This window comes from Varanus komodoensis, unplaced genomic scaffold (assembly GCF_004798865.1).
Source record: "Varanus komodoensis strain SLA01 unplaced genomic scaffold, ASM479886v1 scaffold18_3, whole genome shotgun sequence".
NCBI lineage: Eukaryota > Metazoa > Chordata > Lepidosauria > Squamata > Varanidae > Varanus > Varanus komodoensis.
This window is the reverse complement of record NW_025335549.1, coordinates 5,043,927-5,066,204: the sequence shown is the minus strand read 5'-3', so window position 1 is coordinate 5,066,204 and position 22,278 is coordinate 5,043,927. Positions and strand designations below refer to the sequence as shown.

Below are 22,278 nucleotides of genomic sequence, written 5' to 3'. Positions count from 1 at the left end.
ACATAGTCAGAGCCAATCCAGTAGACATTGTTCACCTGGACTTCCAAAAGGAGTTTGTTAAAGTCCCAAACCAAAGACTCCAGAAGCAAACTAAGCAGTCATGAAATTAAAAAATAAAAATAAAAAGGAAGGGATCCTCCTACAGATCACTAATGGAGAGAGGTCACCAATGGAGTCCCACAGAGTTCTGAATAAGGTCAATACTTTTCAACTTATTCATAAATGATCTGGAATTAGAAGTAAGTAGTGAAGTAGCCAAGTTTGCTGAAGATATTAGTTTTTTTTAGCATGGTTAAACCAAAAAGGATTGTGAAGAGCTCCAAAGGGATCTCTCCAAGTCAGGAGAATGTGCATCGGAATCGCAAATACAGTTCAATATAAGTAGAATAATGCATGTTAGAGCAAAACATCTCAACTTCAAGTATACACTGAACTAGCAGTGGATGAGCAAGAAAGGGATCTTGGAGTAGGGGTGGACAGCTCCATGAAAATGTCAGCTCAGTGCTCAGTTGCTGTGAAGAGGGCAAACTGCATGCTGGGTGTGACTAGGAACGGAATAGGAAATCGGACTGCCATACTCTTACTTTCCCTATAATAAAAAAATTCCGTGCAACACATGTTCAGTTCTGTTCACCTTACCTGAAAAAGGACATTATTGAGTTGGAAAAAGTCCAGAGAAGGACAAAAAACATGATCAGGGGGCTGGAGCAGCTCTCCTATGAGGAGCTCTTACAACAACTGGGGCTGTTCAGCTTAGAAAAAAATATGCTGAAGCCCACCGTATCTGGAGGGCATTAAGGCAGGAAAGGCTTTGGTACTATGTTTTACTCTCTATAAATAGTAACTCAAAATCTAGCCTTTCATTCATGTTCCACTGGAAATGACCACCATCTCTGAGGCCACCTGACCATCGCTGAAGACAGCACAGAAGGTGAGGGCTTGTCTGGTCTGGAAGGACCACTGACCACCTGAGAAGTGAGCACAGCATATAGCCAGAAGACTGTAAATGTTCAAATACAGCCCACCACCGATTTTATCACAAGGTTTAGACAGGAACTGACTACATCTCTCTTTTGAGATGAAGAAAAAGGAAATCCAAGTACATTTCTGAAGCTTGTGAAAATGTCCTCTGTGGGTGATATTGACGAGTCTCCATTATAATGGGAAATTCATGTAAGATTAATGGAAACTTGCGTGATGTTAGGTTTTCATTCATCATCACTCAGTTGTTTTTATGAGTTTGGGATTAAAATGAGCCCATTTTCCTCACTTCCAGTTCTCTTGATGCATGTTTATGTGGTTCAGAAAACAGGAAACTTGTATGCATTTATGAAGCGGGAGGAATACCGAGAGACCTATGGAGAGGAGAGAGGAAAAGCTGCTTTATAGTTCTTCTTTAGCTTCTATCAATACCCATGGATAAAGCATCCTCATCGTTGCTCTCAAGTGCATGCACACACGCAGCAGAAAATATACATACATACAGCAGTCATATAACGTCAACATCCACGTTGTATTCCTTACAGGTTTCCTGTATTAAATAAGTAATGTTTCTATAGAAAACGGGGATGGGCAAATGTGTCTGGTTTTGGTCTCTGTCCATGATTTTTCTAATTAAATTTTAATACTTATTTTAAGATGTATTTACATTCATATTTTCCCTAAAAGTATCAATACTGTACAATGCCTTATGCTATCCATTGGTAGCAAGACTCACTGCTAGTACAAGGGCAGAAATGAGCATTTCTATTGGGGTAGAAGAGAAAAGATCTGGGGATCAGGCTCCCAGGACCAAAAGAGAGCATAAATTTGAATGTGCTAAGTTGCATGCACTCTAAAGTCTCTCTGTGTTCCATCTCCTAAGGAAACCACAATCTCTAAAAGGGGATGTATGAACAGGGGAAAGGAGGGCATTTGATTCCAGGAAAAGAAGCTTGGGCAGAAGAACTGGGGAGGCTGGACAGCAGGAGAAGCCCCTGTGGGGCAAAGGCCAGCTCATGCAGGGTGATCAGGTGCAGTACCCACAGCCAGCAGAGATGTGGGACAAGCGGCCTCCCAGGAATACAGGGCTCCGCATGAACACTTTGCGTCCCCTGCCCTAGTGGGCTGTCCCCTGCCCTAGTGGGCTGTCCCTGCCTCTGCCTCTGATTGCCCTTCATTTCAGGGTGCTTTCGGAAACGCCCCTCCCCACGGCTTTAGCAGGGAGCCTTGCAGGCGCAGCTGGAACAGCAGCAAAATGATGGCAAACTGAGCACTACTTAAATGTGTGTTTATTCTCTCTGGGCATTTAAAATGTATTTGAGCAGCCAAGATTCTGTCCCAACATTTAGACAAGCGAGAAATCCAGTGCATAAGATGATTCCCAATCTGCACAGTTGCATTGCTGAGACATGCAAATGAGGCTCTTTCAAATGACAAATTCTCAAGCATCCCCGGTTAAAAACTTTTGCAAGATCTCCACTGCTGGAGACACTCTTCAGTTTAGCACTGCCGTTTATATTTGCTTGATTAATTTTTTATAACACCAGGTATACAACCACATGTTATCACTGACTCCAGAGCAGTGGTGTTCGCATCAGCAAAACTCAGGACTGCCCAAGTTGTTTGAATTCCACCTTGACCTGAGTATGAATCGGAATATAAGCCTTGTTTTCATTTGTCTCTGTCCTTTCGCATGAACACTCATGTGCAATTTCCTGTGCACTTTTCCAAATGCACATATCAGCCATGTGCAAAAAAACAGCACCCCCTTGAAGCCACCACAATGCTCAGCCCCACCAGTATCATGGCTTGCATTAACTAATCAACTTTTCCAGCTAATTTCAAGCTCACACAACTTCTACCAAATTTGAATTCAGTTCAAAGCAATAGATCTTCCATTCAAGGAACTAACAGGGTCAATCTTCCAGGAAGCTTAGCTTGTGCTCCCAGAATTCCAGTCTCTCTTTACGACACCACCATTGTAGCCAGTCATTCACTTGAAGGATTTTTCTTTCCCTAACAGTTCCTCTTCTGTGTATTGGTAGAATTGAGAAGACTATCTGGGCCCCAGTGTTTTTGATTTTCTTCCCTAGAACTTTAAAGTCTGATGTTATTTCAGCAAAGCTTCTCATGGCAGTGTTGTTAGTTCCCAAGTGGAAGAGAAGGAAGGGGTATTTGTCTGTGGGTTGGATGAGTTGTGTGAACTTGTTGGTAATATCTTTAATTTTGGTTCCAGGGACACAGCATACTTGACGATTCTCTGGGCCATCAGGATGTACATATTTTTCCATCCTGTGCAAAAGGGAATCTCCACAACCAGCACTCTTCTCCTTTTGGTGTTGCAAACTTTGGTATCCATTTCCTTTCTTGATTGGCCCTTTGTCTCTTTTTCAGAGTTACCCAGTGTGTCATGTAGCTCTTTCACAGTGGGTTCCTCACACGTCTCTTCCTCAAGCAACTCGAAGCGGATCGAGAGTTCCACCGCTTCCGCTGGTGCAGAGCTTCTTCTAGGTCCTCTGCGTCTGTCACCCTGTTCCAGAGGGTTTCCTCATTTGCCCTTCCTTCAGGGTCCTCTCCTGCTGCCTCTTCTTGCTGATGCTCTTCTTGCTTCTGGACTACACTTACCTGTTGCAGCTCCTCCGCTCTGTCGAGAAACTCTTCCTTTTCTGTAATTGTCCAGAGGGTGGACACTCACTGCTCCAGCGCCCTCACCTGTTCTTGTAACAGGGCTACTAGTGCACAGCGGTTGCAGTTGTTGCAGGCCACCACTGTGGAGTCTCCCCGGTCCATTGTCTGTGCAACCTTAGTGATTCTGTCTTTGGGGCTGCTGTTGTGGCAACCATGATACCTCACTGGCTGTATGATCAAGAAGCAGCCACGGAGGAGGCAAAACGCCTTCCTCCCATGATCTTTCTGTAGTCCAGAATGATCAGGTAATCATCAGGCAACTACAGGACTGAGAAGGAGTTTACAGCAGGCCAACAAGTTTGTTTCTATCAACCTTAGAAACAGAGAAACCGAGTCAGAAGGGGTCTCCCGAGTCATCTAGTCTGACCCCCAACTTCAGCCAGCTCCACTCATGACATGCCCACCACATGCATGTCCAGCCTATCCTTGAACACCCTCATTGACGGGGCCTCAACCACCTCCCATGGAAGCCCGTTCCACACCCTCGGGGTCCTGACTGTCAGGAAGTGCTTCCTGGCATCCATATTGAACCTTGGCTCCCTGAGCTTTGCTCCATTGGAGCGCATCCTGTCTTCCTTCACAGGGGAAAACAAGTCTCTACCCACCTCCACATGGCACCCCTTATCAGTGTCTTTCTCTGATAAGGCCCAAGATGCCCTGATTTTCACTTTACAGAATCCACCTGGAAGGAAGTGTTTGAACTCTTTGAGCAACTGTAACCTAATAAATAATATTCTCATTATGCATCCAAATTTCCCAGAAGATGCGCCTTCACATATGTGATAATAAATTAGAGTGTGCATTGTTCTGCAATACTAATAATCTGTTTGGCTTGTCATGTAAATAGCCAATTATGGCTTGATTAGTTGTCCCAGTCCAAAGGCTACAAAATGTGAAAGAATTATTATAACAGGGGACCCACTGCACAAATCCTTCCACCAGGACACCTGATTTATTTGTGGTAGTCATGCGCCTTTAGTCTAATGACGCTGGATTCAGTAACTGTTCACCCAGCTATGCTATCATAATTGCTTTTGTAATTAATCTTATTTATTTTGCAATTGCATTTTAATATCTGATTAAGGTAAGAGTGATTATAGTAAAATGATTTTCCAAATACATGACATAATGAGGACTAGAATAATAACAAGTTTGTTGGGATGGTTTTACGAACTTGTTGGAATGGTTTTCTACTGCAATTCTGTGTCCATTTACCAGGAAGTAAGTCCCACTGTTCTCAGTGGGATTTATTCTGAGTAGACATGGGATTTCACATGGGGTGAAATACATTAACTGCAGGGTAGGGACTTTCTCCACTTATTTTCTCAAGGACAAAAGCCAATTAATTTTTATCTTTACCATTTTATTTTTCAGTATCAATTTCTGAAACCCATTAGGAACAAACCGGATTTTAAAATAATCAACAATGCCACGTGCTTTTCAGACCGCAGTGCCACTGATTAAAAGCTTCACAGATCATCCCATGAAGGTGCATTCCCTGATTCTGACAGATTAAGACTTGCTCACTCTTCCAATACCCCCATATCTGATTTGCCATTCCTGCAAGTTAGTCTCCCTCAACCTGGGGGTTTCCAAGTATCTTGGGTGACAATCCCGTCCACCCCAGGCAGTGTGGCCAATGATTTGGGATGTTGGGAGCTGTCATCCTAAACATCTGCGAATCCCCAGGCCTGCAAAGGGTGCTGTGAGGATTTGTGTTGCACCAACATCCGGCTCCTTCTGCTCCTCCTCCTCCTCCCATCATCAGATAATTGCAAGAACCCAGAAGTCTGGCAGGTCCCATTAGTGTGATCATTTGGTCTATTTAGTCCTTTGGATGCAGGCAATTACAAGGCAAGCTATTGTTGGATAAGTGGATGTACCATGCAAGAACATCCATAGAATGCTAGAATAGTAGAGTTGGAAGGGGCCAAGAAGACCATCAAGGCCAACCCTGTGCTCAGTGCAGGACTCCACGTTAAAGCATCTTCAAGAGGAGGTAGTCCAATGGTCTCTTGGATGCCTCCGATGTGGGTGAGCCCAGCCCATTGCCAGACTGTTCTAACGGTCAGCGTTGTCCCTGCACATTCTGGCAAACCTCAGGGGCATGAGAGGCTAACCATTTGTGCTGGACTGGCAGACTCTAAGAATGAGATGTGTGTAGAGGAGCTGGCCAATCGTGGCAGGACTGACAGATCAGGCTCTGATAACAAGAGGGTTGTTGAAAGAGACTCCACTCCAGCTGTAGTCCAAGGCCCTGGGTAGCTGCTGGTGCCTGCTAGGGAAGAGATTAGTTCAAGGGCAGCTGAAGGGCCCAGTCAACCTGCCCATGGGAATGAGAAGATCAAGAACATCCCAAGGAAGGAGATATAGAGATGGGGAGTCTATCAGATGGGGAACTCGTCTGATAGTACTATCAGGATGAGATGGGCCTGATAGTACATTGTCACAGCCATAGAGTGGCCCAGCCGGGATCTCAGAGGGAGAAGGGAAAGTGTGCCAGGTTCCACTACACTCCCCCCAGCCCCCGCAGGGACAGGCACAGAAGGAGCCATAAACAACGATTTGGGTGCAGAGGGCCAGAGAGGTTCAACATTTTGCTTTGTGCATGCTCAGAGACTCACATGTGGCAAGAAGCACTGGGGATACTGTTACTGCTGGGAGGGAAAACTCAGCTCAGGACAGTCAGCTGGAATCTGACTTCCTGTAAGTTGAGCCCATCGTTCCATACAGTGCACTCGAATATGCCAACACTGGCAGAAGCATCTTCGGACAATCACCAGAACCTGAGGGCCTGCAAGGACCAGCAGGTGGTCTGTGGTCTATCTGGCCACGGCCAGTGTCAAGGGGCCCACTGACAAGACCTCCTGAACCTGCTCCACTCTGGTCCAGGTAATGGAGGTGGTGAGGAGGAGGAGCAGGAGTTGCTCAGGCCTTCTTCCTCGCCTGCTTCCCCTCTGCCAGGCAAGTGAACCATCGTGATGGGAATGAAGTGGAGCAGGAGCAGCTGCAGACAGTGGCCGTGGGAATGTGGCCCTGCTGAGGGATGGGGGCGATTGAGGGTGCCTTGTCCAAGGCCCCTCCGAAGCCTGGAGCTGGGACTGCTTCAGATGGCCACCCTCCCATCCGATTGACCCAGTGTCCCAGGAGGCCTGTCCTGGCACCACACTGCACCACGCCGGGCAAATCAAGCGCTGCCTCCAAATCATCCTCGCCCAGGGGCATAGAGAACGAGTGAGCACCCAAGCGGTGTGTGTGGTGCATCATGGAAGTGTGGGTTGCCAAAGAGGGAGCTCTGAAGCAACAGCCCATGTGCCTGTGCAGCCCACAACCCTGAAGGGGAACAGCAGGTCTCCATGTTTTTCAGGAAGGGCTCTTTCTAGTCCGAAGAGGCCGCCAGGGGTTGAGATTGAGATCTCTGCATGCAAAGTGAGTGAACTGCTAGTGAGTGACAGTCCCAAGCACAGCACAGGTCCAGAGCTTTTCGCATGCTGTCCCTTCGTGAAAGATTTCTACCGCCAGCAGAAGAGGATGATGAAAACAATCGCTATGGACACCAGTCACTGAATACCTGAGAGCTGGCGAAGGTCCATGGAAGCGATGCTGCGCCCTGTGTTCGGCAGTGCTCTCCAAAGCGAGATGTGCTGTTTTGCATAAGCTGTCAGAAAGACCCACCATAATTAGAAACACTAGTGTCTGTAGAAACGGCATCATCAGAGATGTACGTTGCTGTCCCCAGGATACCTTTTACACTGTTATCCTGGTGATGCAGATTATACTTGGTGTCAAGAGAGGGGGAAGCGTTTAGGGGTGCTAGAGGAAAGGACTGTCAACTGGAGCAGAGGATGAAGTGAGAAACCACCATGTAATCATTCATAAAGAATGCAAGGAGGGACTTCCACCATGACATGGAGTGAATCCTCATTTGGACGAGTACCAGTAGTGCCAATGGAAAACATTCTTCACATGCTCAGAAGCAGCCTCTTCTTGATGATTACTGTACAGGTCCCAGGCATGACATTGGAAAGGAGTTTTGGGGCTAAACCTTTTGGAGTGCTGGGTCAAATTAAGCCACAACAAGTGGAAATCTATTCAAAATGTAAAAATTCTGTTTCAAAGCATGGGAATGAAAGAGCAAAGCTGCCACAGAAATTTGCTATAAGGAAATGGCTTCGAAACATACAGAAGATCCTAGAATAGTTTTGTCCCGCCACTTGGGATTTCATGCATGTTAGAGTTTTGCACATGAGGTTGCAATCAGCATGCAAGGCCTGATTCTGAAAGGCGTGGTGAGGCTTCTACTCTGAAGGGAATTAATATGTTCGCATCTCTTTGTGCTGGAGAACAGGGAGAAGAGCACTTCCCAAATGGAAACCTGCCAGAGTTCCATACTGGTGTTGGGAGTAAGAAAGACAGTTACTCCTGGAATGCCTGCTCAGGAGCCAATTCCAGATGTTGAGAGGAGAGAGGCAGGGATGCTTATCTCAAGGCCAGACTCCCCAGGTGGGCAGGCAGGCTCTGGGAATAACCAAGATATACCGTTGGTAGGAGAGAACTTGGAACAGAGGAGTTTCTCAGGCACGGACAAGGCAGGCAAGGCTCTTGACCCCATCACGCAACATCAGCAGAGGAGCATGACCCAGTCAGAGCACTGGCAAGCAGAAAGGAGGCGTGCTTGTTTTTTGAAGCGCCCCCCCCCCCCAAAAAAAAGATGGTGCTCAGGCATGCTCATAAGGAAAGTCCTGAAGGTGAATACTAGATTGGGTTCAACAAACCACTCTGCGCATGATCAAAGAGTCATTCTGGGTGTTTCTATGTCTGGAAAATGCTTTGATCAAGAAAGAACATGTTGCAAGAAAGATCTGTGGCTTTGAATATGAGAAGGGAGGCTCCATAGCTCACAACAACTGGTATTGAATATTCAGGCTGTGGAGAGAGAGAGGGAGGAGAAGAAACAGTTGTGGAAGGGGAGAGAAAGAAACATTACAAAGAACCCCTAAGTCTTCATGTTTTCTCATCCCAAAGTGACTAAGCCTAATCTTGATGCCCCCAGAACAGCTCAGAAGAGTGGAGAAAGTATAACCATCTTTATGCTAGAAATAGGGTCTCATGTTGTCCATTGGCTTAGAAGTATGTTCCAGGTTGAAAACAGTTCAAGACAATCTAGAGAAAAAGTGAATTTAGGTCCATTTTGGGTGCATGCGAAAATAAATGTCTTGATGGAAGAACAGTTGAATGATAGAATCAAATGCCGAACTGGACAGCCAGCTCACTGGGGTTCTTGAGCCCTGGCTTTGCTGAACTGAGCAAGTCTCGGACTAGTTGGCCTCCAAGGCCCCCTCCAGCTCTTATGCTTCCCAGAATGCTCTCTTTCCCCCATTTTTGCCTTAACAAACCTCAAAACCATTTATAATATGGTCCTAATGAAACAGCATAAGGAGAATCAACCACATCACATGCTCAGATTTCTTCCCATTGAAAGAGAAAGTGTTTCTCCTTATTGGAGCTGCAACATTCAATCAAGTAGTTGGTTAATTGTCCTAACTGACTGATGGCATTAGCTAAAAATCAGTGCATAAATAGATGGTTCCATTAATTGTGTGCCATATGCATATAGTTTTTAATCTTTCTTATTTAGTTCTTTTATTTCTTCAAATATTTTAGTCTACCAATCAAGTCCGGAATGCTTCCAAGGTGATGTGCAAACAGCAACATTTGTATAATAATAAAAAAACAACACAGTCACAAAAATAGTAAATGTTCTGCAGGAGCAGGGGAAAAAGAAATAGCAACTTTAGTCAAGGCTTCAACATAACTCAGCTACAAGCAACCCTATCTGATACAATATAGCCATGAGAAGCAAGAAAAGTTTCAGGGCTTTCCTAAAAGTCTAATAGAGTCCTCAAAATGATCAGTGGCAAAAGAGCCCAAGGCATCTCTCTTGCACTTGCACCAAACAGAAAGTCTCACTATCCCTGGGCAGCCACTATCTTAAAAGTGACCACCTCACTTCCCATTGCAAGGATCTTTAAGCATGCTTGTGGGTCGAAACTGGACCCTACTCTTCCAGAGTCAGGAAGGCCTTCTTCTAAGGTGCAACATATTTGCACAATATCACAGAAACAAAGAAAGCACACCTTTTTGCTGCAGGATGGTTCAGATAAATGCACATTGGTGTTGACTTGCAGCTCAGACGACGCACGTCAACGCAGATGGGAGCCCAGAGGACTTCAGTGGGGGTTTCCTCCCAAGAAAGCATGTGTAGGATTGCGAGCTAAGATTTCTTTACATGGGTGATCATTCTGCTTCTTATTAAATGGTGGAGTATTTTGGCTGTCTTTCCCTCGTCCCTCCATGCTAACTAAAGCTCTTTAAAGGTTCATTTGAGCCCGTTGCTGTTTGCATTACATGTGGCTGTTACTGTGGGAGAGAATGAAGCAAAGAATCCACAGTTTATGTTCTAACCAACGTACATTTTCTCACTGCATTATGGAAAATTCCTTGGAGGCCCACATTAACCTCATGTTTTAGGGACCCGGGGCTGATCACACTCTGTTTGGCTTAATGGCACACGGTAGGGACAACTTTCTGAAACATGAAGTATACTCTGCTAATGGCCTGAGCTGATCTCCTCATAAATAGTTTGGAAGTCAATGATTCAGCCATAAAATGACCATTAATTGTCCATCAGCTCTAAAGTGCTTTTAGTCTGGATTTCTATAAACCGAGCAATCGTTTTTTATGTCCCTCTCAAAATGCACATGCGGTGATGCAATTTCCTGTTGATTGCATAGCTGTACATTCCTTCCCTTTATAAAAACAATCCAGAACACTACCTGAACACACTGGACCCACCTCATCTGTGCTGAATTTCCTTTTCACCCATTTTCTAAAAAGCCAATAGCTAGTTTCAAAGATCGACTGACTACATTCAGTGTGGTGTAGTGATAGCACTGAACTTGGGACCTGGAAGATCCGGGTTCTAGTCCCCACTCAGTCCTGAAGCTCTCTGGATGACTTTGGGCCAGCTGTGGACTCTCAATCTAACCTACCTCACCAGGTTGTTGTGAGGCTAAAATGGAGCTATGTAAGCCATCTGGGGTCCCTACGGTTAGGGGAAAGGTGGTATATAAATGCAATGTAATAAGAGTGAGATTGGAAATAATAAAATCTACCATTCCATTATCTTTACTTCCCATGGTAAAGAATGAGCGACACTGGTAAACTAGACAGGCTGAACACTGTTCCTCATGTTGGAGCTTTCTTGTTTAAGCAAGAGTCCACATCTTCAAGAAACCCACACAAACCTAATTCCTGACACCCCAAAGGCTGACAGCAACATTTAGCAGGTGTGCATCGTAGTTGGAGTACTAGACTAAGTCTGTCCCTTGGGGTTGTTGTGTGGTCCATTGGCTGGATCAATTGGTTGGAGGATAAAAGTGGGAAGAGGGGTGGGAAAGACATCCAATAAATCAAAACAGAAAATCACTTGCAAGAGCCCTCTTCTTGTAAAAGAAAAAAAATCATTCACAAACACTCCCACCTGCATACTACATACTTTTCAATGGGGCTGGTTCCAGGTTTAGCGCACTTAGCAAACAGAGACCTTGTATGAATGCACACACATACACACCCCTGGTGCGAGTTAGAAGGGGAGAAATGGAGGAGGTTTACCCATTCCTTCCCTACGTTCTCATTCTGTTTAGAATCAGGAGTATCCACAGTTCCAGTAAAGGAAAAGAAGATATCTAAACCTTTCGTTGCCAGCAGTAACAGCATTAAGCTTGCATCTGCTGGCAGCCTGGGTATTTGGGGCCATGCCCCTTTCCGTTGGAAGGCAGCCTCCAGGAATTTTTCAAAATAGAATTTGGCCCTCAAGCTGAAAGGGTTCAATAGCTTTGCTCCAGCACTGCATCAGTTTGTGGGCAGCTGCCAGAAGGTCAGGTTCCCCTTAGGGCTGTTCTCTGCAATGATTTGGATGGACACACACACCACCATCTCCAGGCCCAGGGTATGGTGTGAATGCACACAAGGCATCCACCATCTTGAAGCTAAGCAGGTCTGTGGCTGACCTGAGCTCGGAGGGGAGACCACCTGGGAACTGCATGTAGCTATCTTGAGTTTCACAATGGGAGGAAGATGGGATTATTCAATAAATAAAGAGTTTGTGCCTGATACCAATGGCTGGATAGAAATAAACTTATAAAATGGCTTCTCTTCATGCCCGTGTCTTCTACAGCATTGCCTATAACCTTTACTTAAAGGCCACTTTGGTGCTGCTTGCTGTTTTGCTGCTCCCTTAAGGAACAGTTACAGCCCATTTTTCCTGTCTGTAATGAGAAACTAAAATATATAAGTTAAGTTACTTTCAAAATGATGTCCCTGCTGAGTGTAACGCAATTAAATGGAAAACCTGATTCGCAGCACAGAGGCTTTAAACCTGAAAAGTCATGCATTGGGCACAAGAGAACAAAGGAAAGATGAAACAGTCTGCCCCAGAATGGAAAATGCTCATGAAAAGAATATGTTGTTTTCTTGGCCCTGTAGAGCTGAAAGTTTCCCCCATGGGTGTCTTGCCCACATCACTACCAAGAGGGTTCTACCTAATTTAATGCTTTTCTCCAACCTGGTGCCCTCCAGAGGATTGCAAGTTCCATCAGCCACAACCCACATGGTCATCAGCTGTCACCTGAGCTTCAATAGTGTCAGATAAGACAAACTGGGGGATCATCAGAGGATGGCCAGTGATGAGTGAGGTCCCCCAGGGCTCTGTCCTGGGGCCGATCCTGTTCAATGTTTTCATCAATGACCTGGAAAAGTGGGGTGAGCAGTCTGCGGATCAGATTAGCAGATGATACTAAAATGGGGGCGGTGGCCACAACTGAGGAGCAGGTACTCCAGATCCAGAAGGATCTGGACAGACTATGGAAGTGGGAAGAGGACAACAGGATGCTGTTCAATGTGGGTAAGTGCAAGGTCTTGCATTTGAGGCAAAGGAATGGGTGTCATAAGAACAGGTTAGGGGACAAGAGCCTGGAGAACAGCACTTGTGAAAAGGACCTCGGGGTACTGGTTGATTGCAGGCTAAACATGAGTCATCAGTGTGATGCGTTGGTCAAGAGGGCAAATGCCACCCTTGGTTGCATATCCAGAAGCATGGCTGCTAGATTGAGAGAGGTATTATTACCACTTTTTATGGTTCTGGTGCACCTGCAACTGGAGTATTATGTTCATCCTAACGTAGTCCACCTCTGCAGCATGGGAGAGAAGAGACCGGAAGTCACAGTTAGCAAAGATGCCCTAGCAGGCATGAGCATTGGAGCTGTTCCTCTAGAGATCTAGCCCTCCCATGATACAGAATGAAGTGGCGCCGATGCTGGCTTTTGTCCTCAAGCTCCTGGCCATTCCCCCTCTGCCAGAAAACAAAGTTCTCTATGCCTTATGGCCTATCCACGCCCCCCAAACCAGCCTGCTGACTCAGATGCCATGGGGAATACTATCCCTCATCCATGCTGAAGTGAGATTCATCTGTCGCTTCCATCAGCATTTGTACATGAAAGATGGAACTCATCTTGGCCTTTCCCAAGGGGGGTGGGGAATGGGATGCCCTATTCACCAACCCAAAGGGAAAAGAAGAAAGGCAATTTGTCTTCCCAATTTACCCATAGTGCTCCCCACCAAAATCAAGACAATCTTTACCATGTTTGACAGCACGCCTTTAACAGGACATTATTTCTGGGACAGCTGAAAGAAAGGAGCTTGGCCATGAAGCAGCAATTTGGAGTATTGTGTTTGTTTGTTTGTTTGTTTGTTTGTTTAGAAAATTTCTATGCCACCCCATTCACCGAAGCCTCAGGGCGGCTCACAAAACAAGACATGTGTTAAGTCTCACATGTCATGCATCATATGCCATCCTGTTATAGCAGAGCTCTATGCTTTCTTGTGAGCAAAAAGATCTCTCAGGGCTCACAAAGGTTAATACAGATATGAATAATACCAAATACAAACAGTGAAATCGACTCACAGAAGGGCAGGACTGCGAGACCTCAATCGCATCTTAGCCATGTGTTTAGCGAGTGCCAAACACATCCCGCTCCTTACTGGTAAGAAAAGAAATGGAACCATCCTCCCCAAAATGAGGAAAGAGAACAAAAGAAATGCTCTCAAAGGGATTCTCCCCTTAGGGCACTAGCCTTGCAGACAGCAGCATGTTCTGAGAGTCCTAGGAAAAGAGTGGAGCTATGATGGATCGAGGAGGCCAAAGGCTCAAGAAAGGAAAAACAAGAAAGAAGGAGGCTGTTGAAAAACCTTACACTGGACAGAATTTTTCCTTACAGCCTGCAGTTCCTTGTTCTACTTTATGTCACAGCGCAGAGTTCAGGTTGCCTTGCTCGCCACTGCCAAAAAGAATGCCTAGGTTTGCATTAGAGCTTTTAAACTGCTTTACATTTACCCCTGAAATCTGTGTTACATTGTGCGGATGGTTTTCCAGTGGCATCTTGCCTCCTCCTGTTGACATCCAGGTGAACACATATTCGGAGTAAGGGACGTATAAATGAAGGAATGCCTTGCAGATGGGGTGGCTTTCTGCTGTGTGTTTAGGGCAGGAATCGTGTTTGTGCAAAACAGCAACTGCTCTTTGCTTCTCAATCGGCTACCTCGCCTGGCTGATGCCCAAAGCCTCATCTCTTCGTCTCTTTCTCACCTCTTGCCTCCCTCTCATTTCTTCCATAACCTTGAACTTATCTCATTGAAAACAAACGGGCAGTTTCAGGAATGATGCTAGGCAGACGAAGAGAAGAAGACCAATGATGGCATGCAGTTTACAAAGCTGAGCAGGGCTGTCAACAGCGGGACAAGCTGGTGTGCTTTCATTCAAAGCCTCCATTGCCATAAGCTGGAGATGATCGACAGCACATCACAACAGCAGCAAAAGGTCAAGACTGTAACAAGAGAAGCATGATTTATCAGACACCTCATTCTTTCTGGTTGAAAACCCCTTTCTTTAACTTCAGTTGCAGTTCTTCTTCTTCTTGTTGTTGCTATGCATCGTTACTCTAATCATAATAAACTACTGATGTGATGCAGTGAAAAGAAGGGCTGGAACTGCTGTGCCTCTCTGATCATCTTTTCTGAGGCAAGCCATGTACCTCTTGCCCTGTCAATCTCATGCGCATCGTCCGCAGGCTTGAAGGTAGCGTAATGATTTTCTGTATAGCCGATCCTGACCTTATTTGGGTGACGCTGATTGTGTGAGCTTAAAATAAGCTCACTCTGCTATTAGTTAGTGGTCCGATTCAATGTCATCTGCATAGAAAGTGCAGATGTGACTGGAAATTTAAATGGATAACTCTGTGGAGAGCAAATTTCTAAAGGTCTCACAGGGCCCTGAAAGGGAAAAGGACTCTATAAGTTTCACCACAAAATATGAGCTGGGCAGGTGGTAATGAACTCAGAACTACCATATTGCTGCTGGAATCCTGCACAGTTGCACTAAGTATCCAAATTCAAGAGCTTCATGGGTGGGGATAACCACATCGGTCCTTTTCTCTAGGGTCATAGAGAACCTTTTGTGCAACCCAAATGGAAGCCTTGTTTCCAGCCATGGCAACGTCCTTCAACGTCAGTAGCAGTAACAGTGCCTGGTAACCTGGATTGTATTTCTTCCTTGAGAATGAAAATGCACGCATGATTGCTAGAACCTTTCTCTCAGATGTGCTCAGGGTACCATGTGTTTGTGATTTCTGTAGCTCTTGAGCTGGCGTTGGAAGCAACCCTCAATCTGTTGATGAGTTGAGGAGTGGCGTTGGAGGAATAGCAGAGCCACCAAAGACATTTTGGGGGCCTCCTGCTGAATTTAGATCGCAAGCACCTCAAGACTTGGGCAAGTTTTGTCATTCTTATTATGTGGCAACCATATGCATGAGGATGGGTCAGCAACAAAATGTATTCTGAGGTGATCCTTTCCCCAGCCCATCTGACATGCCTTTTTCTACTATCTTCCATTCCTAATCAGTCAGTATTTCATTCCCACTGAGCATGCTCAGTCCTCAATGGAATCTTTATGGAATGCGCTCCCTAGAGAGTCCACCTGACACTGTCACTATATGTTTTTCAGCACCAGGTCAAGACCTTTTTATTTGGCCAGTATTTAAACATATCATAATTTTAATTGTGTAAGACTTATTTAATTTATTTTAAATAATGTCCAGTGTGGAATAGTTAACTTATTTTATTGAAGATTGAAATAATGTTGTAAGCCGTCCAGAGATGACAGTAATGGATGGCCTACATAATTTTTAAATATATAAATAAATAGAGTCTCTCCCACACCCCATTGGGATCCCCACACCCAAAAGATATGGGGGTACTTCTGCAAACTTTGAGATTCCTAAAAGGCTTCTGATTAAAATGGTCCTGTTTAATGTGGGTGGGATCAATTTGATGGCATGAGAGACCCCAATTGGAGAATGGGCTCACTATTTGATACGGAAATGCATTGAGAGAGAGCACGGGGAGGGAAATCAGAGGCAATTCTTGAACATGAATCATCTTTGTAGATCATTCATGGCATTCTGTTGGATACTAAGAACTGTGAGGTCTTTATTCATACATCCTTTCTATTCAGAGCAGAATAGCACTGACGACCATTTGCCAGGGAATGTGGGAACAGCTTGTGAGAAACATTGCCTTTTGCTGTGCTTCTGGCTTTCATAAAAATATACATTGGTCACTGCAGAAATAACTGCTAGGCTGGGTGGGTGTCTGGCTGGCTCAAGCAGGGCTGCTCATGCGAGCTGATGAGAGAGAAAGTCAATCTCACACAATAAGGCTTTGCCACCAGCTCCTTCCCACCACAGTACCTGAAAAGCTGTTCATGAAAGGCAAAGAATACTCTAGGGCAGTACGATGCAGTGCACAAGCCAAAAGCAATACATATTGATGCAGCAAGAAAAAAATGCAACAAGGAAATCCATCCATCAAACCATCATAACGTGCCATAAAAACCCAGCCAAAGCTGCCAACTATGGAAAAGCAATTGAAAACGGGCAGCAATGAACAGTCTTCCTGGAGACCTGCCAAGACCTGGTGGACATCCATTCCACAGGTACAGGGCCACCACTCTGAAGACCTTCTCCCTTGTACTAGTTCTCTAACCACCAAGTACATCAGAGTGCAGGCAGCTGGCATGGAAGACCGCAGTCTGAAAGGGGAGACTGCGGCTGCTAGGGAAGAATGGTAAAAATCAGGCATTTCTTCTGCCCGCTATATTAGAAGTTGCCTTCTACCACGGCATTGGGTTCTTTGAAGAATAGATGAAATCCTGTGAAATGTTCTTTCTTCCTCTTGTTGATGCCCAGAAAAGGGCCTTTTAGGAAGAAAACTGCATGTCATACCACAATGAAAACTCAGTAATTGAAACGGACATGAGAAACACAGCACCGAGTCAGTCCTGACAGCTGTGACTCCTTGACAGAAAGAGGTTGTGACTCAAGACTGTGCCACTGGATGAGACCACAGTTCTTGCATGTGCCACTCTGCAAGGCTGATGAAAGATAGTAGGCAAATGCCATCACAATTTGGAAAGGAAGGCGGCACAGGCAAAGCTTCATCCCCTCATCCTTAATTGTTAGAATCTAGAAAGTTAAACACAAGTCTGCCTCTCTCTTTCCAGCCCAGCCCTTCTGTAGGGCTCAGGGCAGATACCAAGAGTTTTTAACACACCACATAACAGTAAAACAGAATACAGCGCCCGGTGCAATACAACGCAACCTAGATACCATCGGTTCTTATTCTGGAAGCCTTTAAATGCCAACTGTGTCATCGCAAACAGTACTTTGTGCTGCCAGACATGGCTGCAAGATGCACATTTAAAACAATGCCTGTTTTGACCTGGGAATTAATTCTCTGTTGGATATTCCTGGCTTGCCTTTATAATTCCCATAATCCCCTGGGAAAGCAACAGCGACAATTAAACCAAGATGTGCCCTTTAAGGTAAACATGTCCTTGCATGAAAAGGAGGCGATTGGTGTTCCATGTGCTGCCCCTCCTGCCTCGAAAGCAAACCTGGAAAGCCACATACAGCCTCCTTGAACCAGACTTTCTATTTGTTCAGATGGTTTCTTCCATAACCAGTGTCTGAAATAGGCTCCTGATCCCAAGTTGAAGGTTCCTAGCTAGAAATGATGCCACTGTTTATTTTTCCCATCCAGGTGATGGGTGGAAGTCTCCGTGCAGTTGCCAGCGTTGCTACTGCTTTGTCTAGGGAGCTATTTTGCTTCACATCAGGGCATCTGGAAGGTCCTAGGTGGCAACACCAGAGAGAAGAATCAGGAAACGGGCTGGCAAGAACCTCTGCCTGAAATCCTGGAGAGCTGCTGGAAAGAGTTCACGTCCATTGGTGGGATGCCAGATTTTGCCCTCAGAAGGTCCCTAGCTTTTCTGATAAAAGAAACAGGAAAGCAGTACGAATGTGGGAGGATGCTCTGCCAGAGACTCTGCAGAGCTATTGTCAGCCAGGCTTCTTTGCTAAAAGGCACAACACACAAGGAAAGAGGATGCAGAGGAAAGAGAAAAAAATTCTACTAATGCAAGAATAGGCTCTTGTTTACAAGCCTGGGAAGCTATATGCAAGCACAAAACCATCTGCATTTTTACTTCAGAAAAATATTGCACTGGTTCCTGGAAAACACTGCGCACAAATCATAGCTGTGTCTGTTGAGAGCTAGATGGCTGCTCTAGCCATGTGCAACTACCCACTGATCCTAATGTGCCTTGAAGAACTCAAATTTAAGTTTATTTATTTAATATAACATCCGAGTGACTGCAAGACTTGGATCAGGAGGACCCTGAAGACCAGAAACTGTGAAGCTCACTCCATCTCCTTCCGCACAGGACCACTTCAGATAATGCTTAAGTTGCATAGCTCACTGCCACCAGACACAATGATGGTCGTGGGTTTAGCTAGCTTTAAAACAGGGGTACAGAACCTCCTTCTTCACCCCTTTTCCAAGGAGCTCTTGGGGGCCACATTCCAGTAGCAGGTTGGACCAAAGGCAAAAGGGGCGAGAACAGTGGCAGAGCAGTGTGACCAAAAACATCAGAATGTCTGAGTTTTCAACCCTTACTCCAGTAACTGCACCTGGATGACTGGCACTACACTCTCTGTGGGACTATCCTGCAGTCGGCTGTGGAAACTAGAGGTGGTTCAAAGGCAGCAGCTCTGCTGTTGTAAGGAACTGCCCATTTTCAGCAGCAACTCCTTTGCTCAGGGAACTGCACTGGCTACCTGTTTGTTACTGGTCCACGTTTAAGGTTCTGGGACTGACGTGCAAAGCCCTAACCACACTGAGACCAGGAAGACTGAGAGAGCATCTTCTCCCTTACCAACCGGCCCTGTCATTAAGGTCATCACAGCCCATGAGCCTGGGGGTTCCTCATGGACTTGAACCTTGAATTCGTTTCACCTAGGGAAGAGTCCTCAGTGTGGTGGCCCCTTTTCTCTGGAGCCTTCTTCTCTGGGAATCATGGAGGACCAACTTCACATGGTTTCAGCACTGCTTCTCTATTTCAGGAGGTCTTCTTTGGTTGACCAGTCATATTTTGTGGCAATATTCTTTTTCAATATATGATGTTATTCTTTTTGTCCTTTTAACTTGGTTATTGTGGCTTAAATTGCTGTGCTCTACCTTGATGGCATTTTAGCTGGTAAGGCAGTATATAAAGGTTAATAAATAAATAAATAAGCAAGCATCCTTTCATCTTTTTCAGAATAAGGGGGGAAAAAACCACACCAAATTCAGGAAACTGCCCAAGATTGACAGTTGGGGAGGGGCAGCAACCAGACTGGGGCAAGCCGGAAGCTATTCAAAGAGCTCCAGGAGCAACTGAGACTGCTTGAGGGCCAGGTTTTGTGCATGGGTCTCAGGTTCAGCACCCCTGGAGTAGACAGTCCTGGACCACATGGGCCCAGATGACACAGCAGGAGGCAGCCTCCTACATTTCCCATGTCTCATGGAGCTACTCTCCCATGGTGAGCTTCTGCATCCCTGCCCACATTCCTAGCAGATGATAGAAGATCTATGAAGACTCACCGTGGATGTCCAAATGCCACTCCAGCTGAGATCATCCTAGCAGTTTCTATGATGACTCCAAGCTTTATACTCATGTTGTATTCACTGACATTTACTTGGGAGTAAGACCCACTGGCCCTAATTGAATGGGCTCCAGACTAAACAAGCCTAGGATTGGATTTCATACTGGAAATCCTAACCCCAAGCCATAGAACATGGGGAGAAGCCAGCTGTCTAATAAGACTTTTTCTGCTGGAAAAGTAAATGAGGCTTAATATTTAAAATATCATTTCTACTGAAGTACATGTGTGGAGCAAAATTAAATACAAATCACTTGTGCTTAAAAAATAATGTGTGCATGAGCACATGTCTGCATTCATTCCTCCATCCTCTGCAAAAGTTCTAGATTTTTCAGCCTGGGCTAAAATTTTTCCTTATAAATAATATTCCTTTGGGATGGGAGGAATCCATGCACGTGAAGGTCCAGCTGAAATTAGGAGAATTTTTAAACATTACTTCTGAAATTGGAGCTCTAAAGTAATCTACTATTTAGTTTTTACTAAAATAGGATCTTATTTCTATCAGAGAACTCAGCTACTGGGTCTTTTAGAGGTGAAATAATTGAAAAGTGTTATGCTTTTCTTAATTTAACTCATAAGAAGGTGCCTGACCCTGTTCTTGGATTTTTTTTCCCCACTGACATTTACTTCCATGTAAAGCTGCTTTCCTCTGCCATGAATTCAAGGAGGTGGGCATATATCTAAGTTTACAGCCAGGGGAGATGTTCAGAAATGAAGGCTTCCCCTCCAGTCTATCGCTTATTTCTTGAGTTTAATCCTATCAATTAGATGGGGTTTGCTCCCCAAATAAGGAGCAAACCTGCCTAGGCTTGTAGTCTTGGATCCTTGTTGCAGCACCGTGAGCCTAAAAGATGAATGCAATTTGCAGATAACCCTTCCAGACACGTCTTGCTGGCATCTTCCACAGTTCAAGGTTAGTTACACGCATCAAGGAGGCAAGAAACAGAAACAGCAAGGGCACCGGAGGACCAAAAGCTCTGCCGTGCGTGTGCTCGCAGGCTCTTGTGTGGGTCTTTCCGTTCATCAAAGTTTGAACATATTAATGAAGCGACCATTTGGAGCTGGTTTATTTACATGGCAACAAATTAGCACGCTTTGCAGAGCTACCACAAATGCGAAGAGAAGGCGGGGTGAGAAGGAACCAGGTGAAACGCGGGGAATGCATCTCATAAATGCCCGTCAGAAAATGCATCCAAAATATGTTCGGCAGGGTTTGTGCTAATTTTAGCGAAAAGGAAATGCATCAATGTCAGCTCCGGTTTGGTGTTGTTTGCATACTTGTTAAGAACTGGACTATATATTCATTCCCCCCCCCCCCCCCTTTTCCAAAACAACTTTAAGGGGGGAAGGGGGGGGGGGGGGGGGAGCGATAGCGGGAGAGGGCACTGAGCGTGGGCCAAAACCCACCTTTTCTGTAAAGCTTTTGGCAAAAACTCCTTATTCTCCTAACCGATTGTAAGTACGCCCTTCTTTACTTCTGCCTTCACAGCTTTCCCCTTTCTCTGGTATTTCCCCCTCGTGGGATTTCAGACTGAAAGCTCCACGGGGCAGGGACCTGTCCCTCCTGCTCCTCCAAGTACAGGAGCATCCGTGGCGCCACGCAAACGGCGGCATCCCCGAGCGGTGCCCCCAGAGCACCCACCTCTCATCCCCGCGCTCCTCCGAGGTCATTTGCGGATCCTGCGCGCTTTTCCCGGGCTCCGCTTTGGCACAGTGGTCGCCGCTCTGCGCCGGCGGTGCCTCCTCCGCCGCCACCCGCAGCTGCTCCAGGAGGCGTTGCTCGGGCCGCGCTTGGCTGGGCCAGAGGGGCACCGGCGTCGGCCCGGGCCCTGGCGCCGCGAGGGTGTGATGGAGGGGGCTGTTGTTTTTCTTCAGGCCATTCCGGTCCCGTGGGTGGCTCTTCAGCCTGCTCTGAACCGCAGTCCCTCTGTGCTCATATCCTTCCTGCTGGAGGCAGCCCCCCGTGCCTGTGGAAGCCTGCGCGGGGTGGCTGAACCATCTCCAGCGCAGCCTCAGGATCTGCTTCACATCAAATTCCTTCTTGCTGGAAACTGACATCTTTGCAAATTCGGGATTGTTTGGAGGGGAGGGGGAGGGAGAGGGGGCAGAGAGGAGAAGCGGCAGTAACGAAAGACAAAAATCCAGTTGTTCTACAAAGGAAATGGACCCGGTTTGTCTGCGAGGTTTTCAGTGCTTTCTCTTCACCCAAAAAGACATGTGGTGCTGGCACTGGTCTTTCCCTTTCTTTTTCTCTTCCTTTCTCTGTGTATCAGGAACGCTGGTGAAGATCTTCCTAACTGTATAGGTGGGAATCCATCCTGACAAAATGATGAGGTCAGATCTTAACAAGTAAATCAGCTTAGCGCAGGCAAGCATCTGCGCTTAGACTCCCCAGCTCCCTCCCTCCCTCCCTCGCGCTCCCTCTCTCTCTCTCTCTCTCTCTCTCTCTCTCTCT

At 45.9% G+C, this 22,278-nt stretch overlaps 1 protein-coding gene across 2 annotated transcripts in view; it reads right to left on the bottom strand.

Annotated features, from left to right (window-relative positions):
- KLHL4 (kelch like family member 4) overlaps positions 1-21,881 on the bottom strand; it is a 48,794-nt gene extending 26,913 nt beyond the window's left edge. Inside the window, exons 1-3 of one of the 2 annotated variants that reach the window (XM_044427364.1) lie at positions 21,466-21,881; positions 10,521-10,534; positions 3,723-3,749 (exon numbers count right to left, since the gene is read on the bottom strand). In XM_044427364.1, the coding sequence (XP_044283299.1) occupies positions 3,723-3,749; positions 10,521-10,534; positions 21,466-21,881 (457 nt within the window). The remainder of the gene's footprint in view (positions 1-3,722; positions 3,750-10,520; positions 10,535-21,465) is intronic. The other variant, XM_044427363.1, reaches the window with a different exon arrangement.
- Positions 21,882-22,278: the final 397 nt, after the last annotated feature.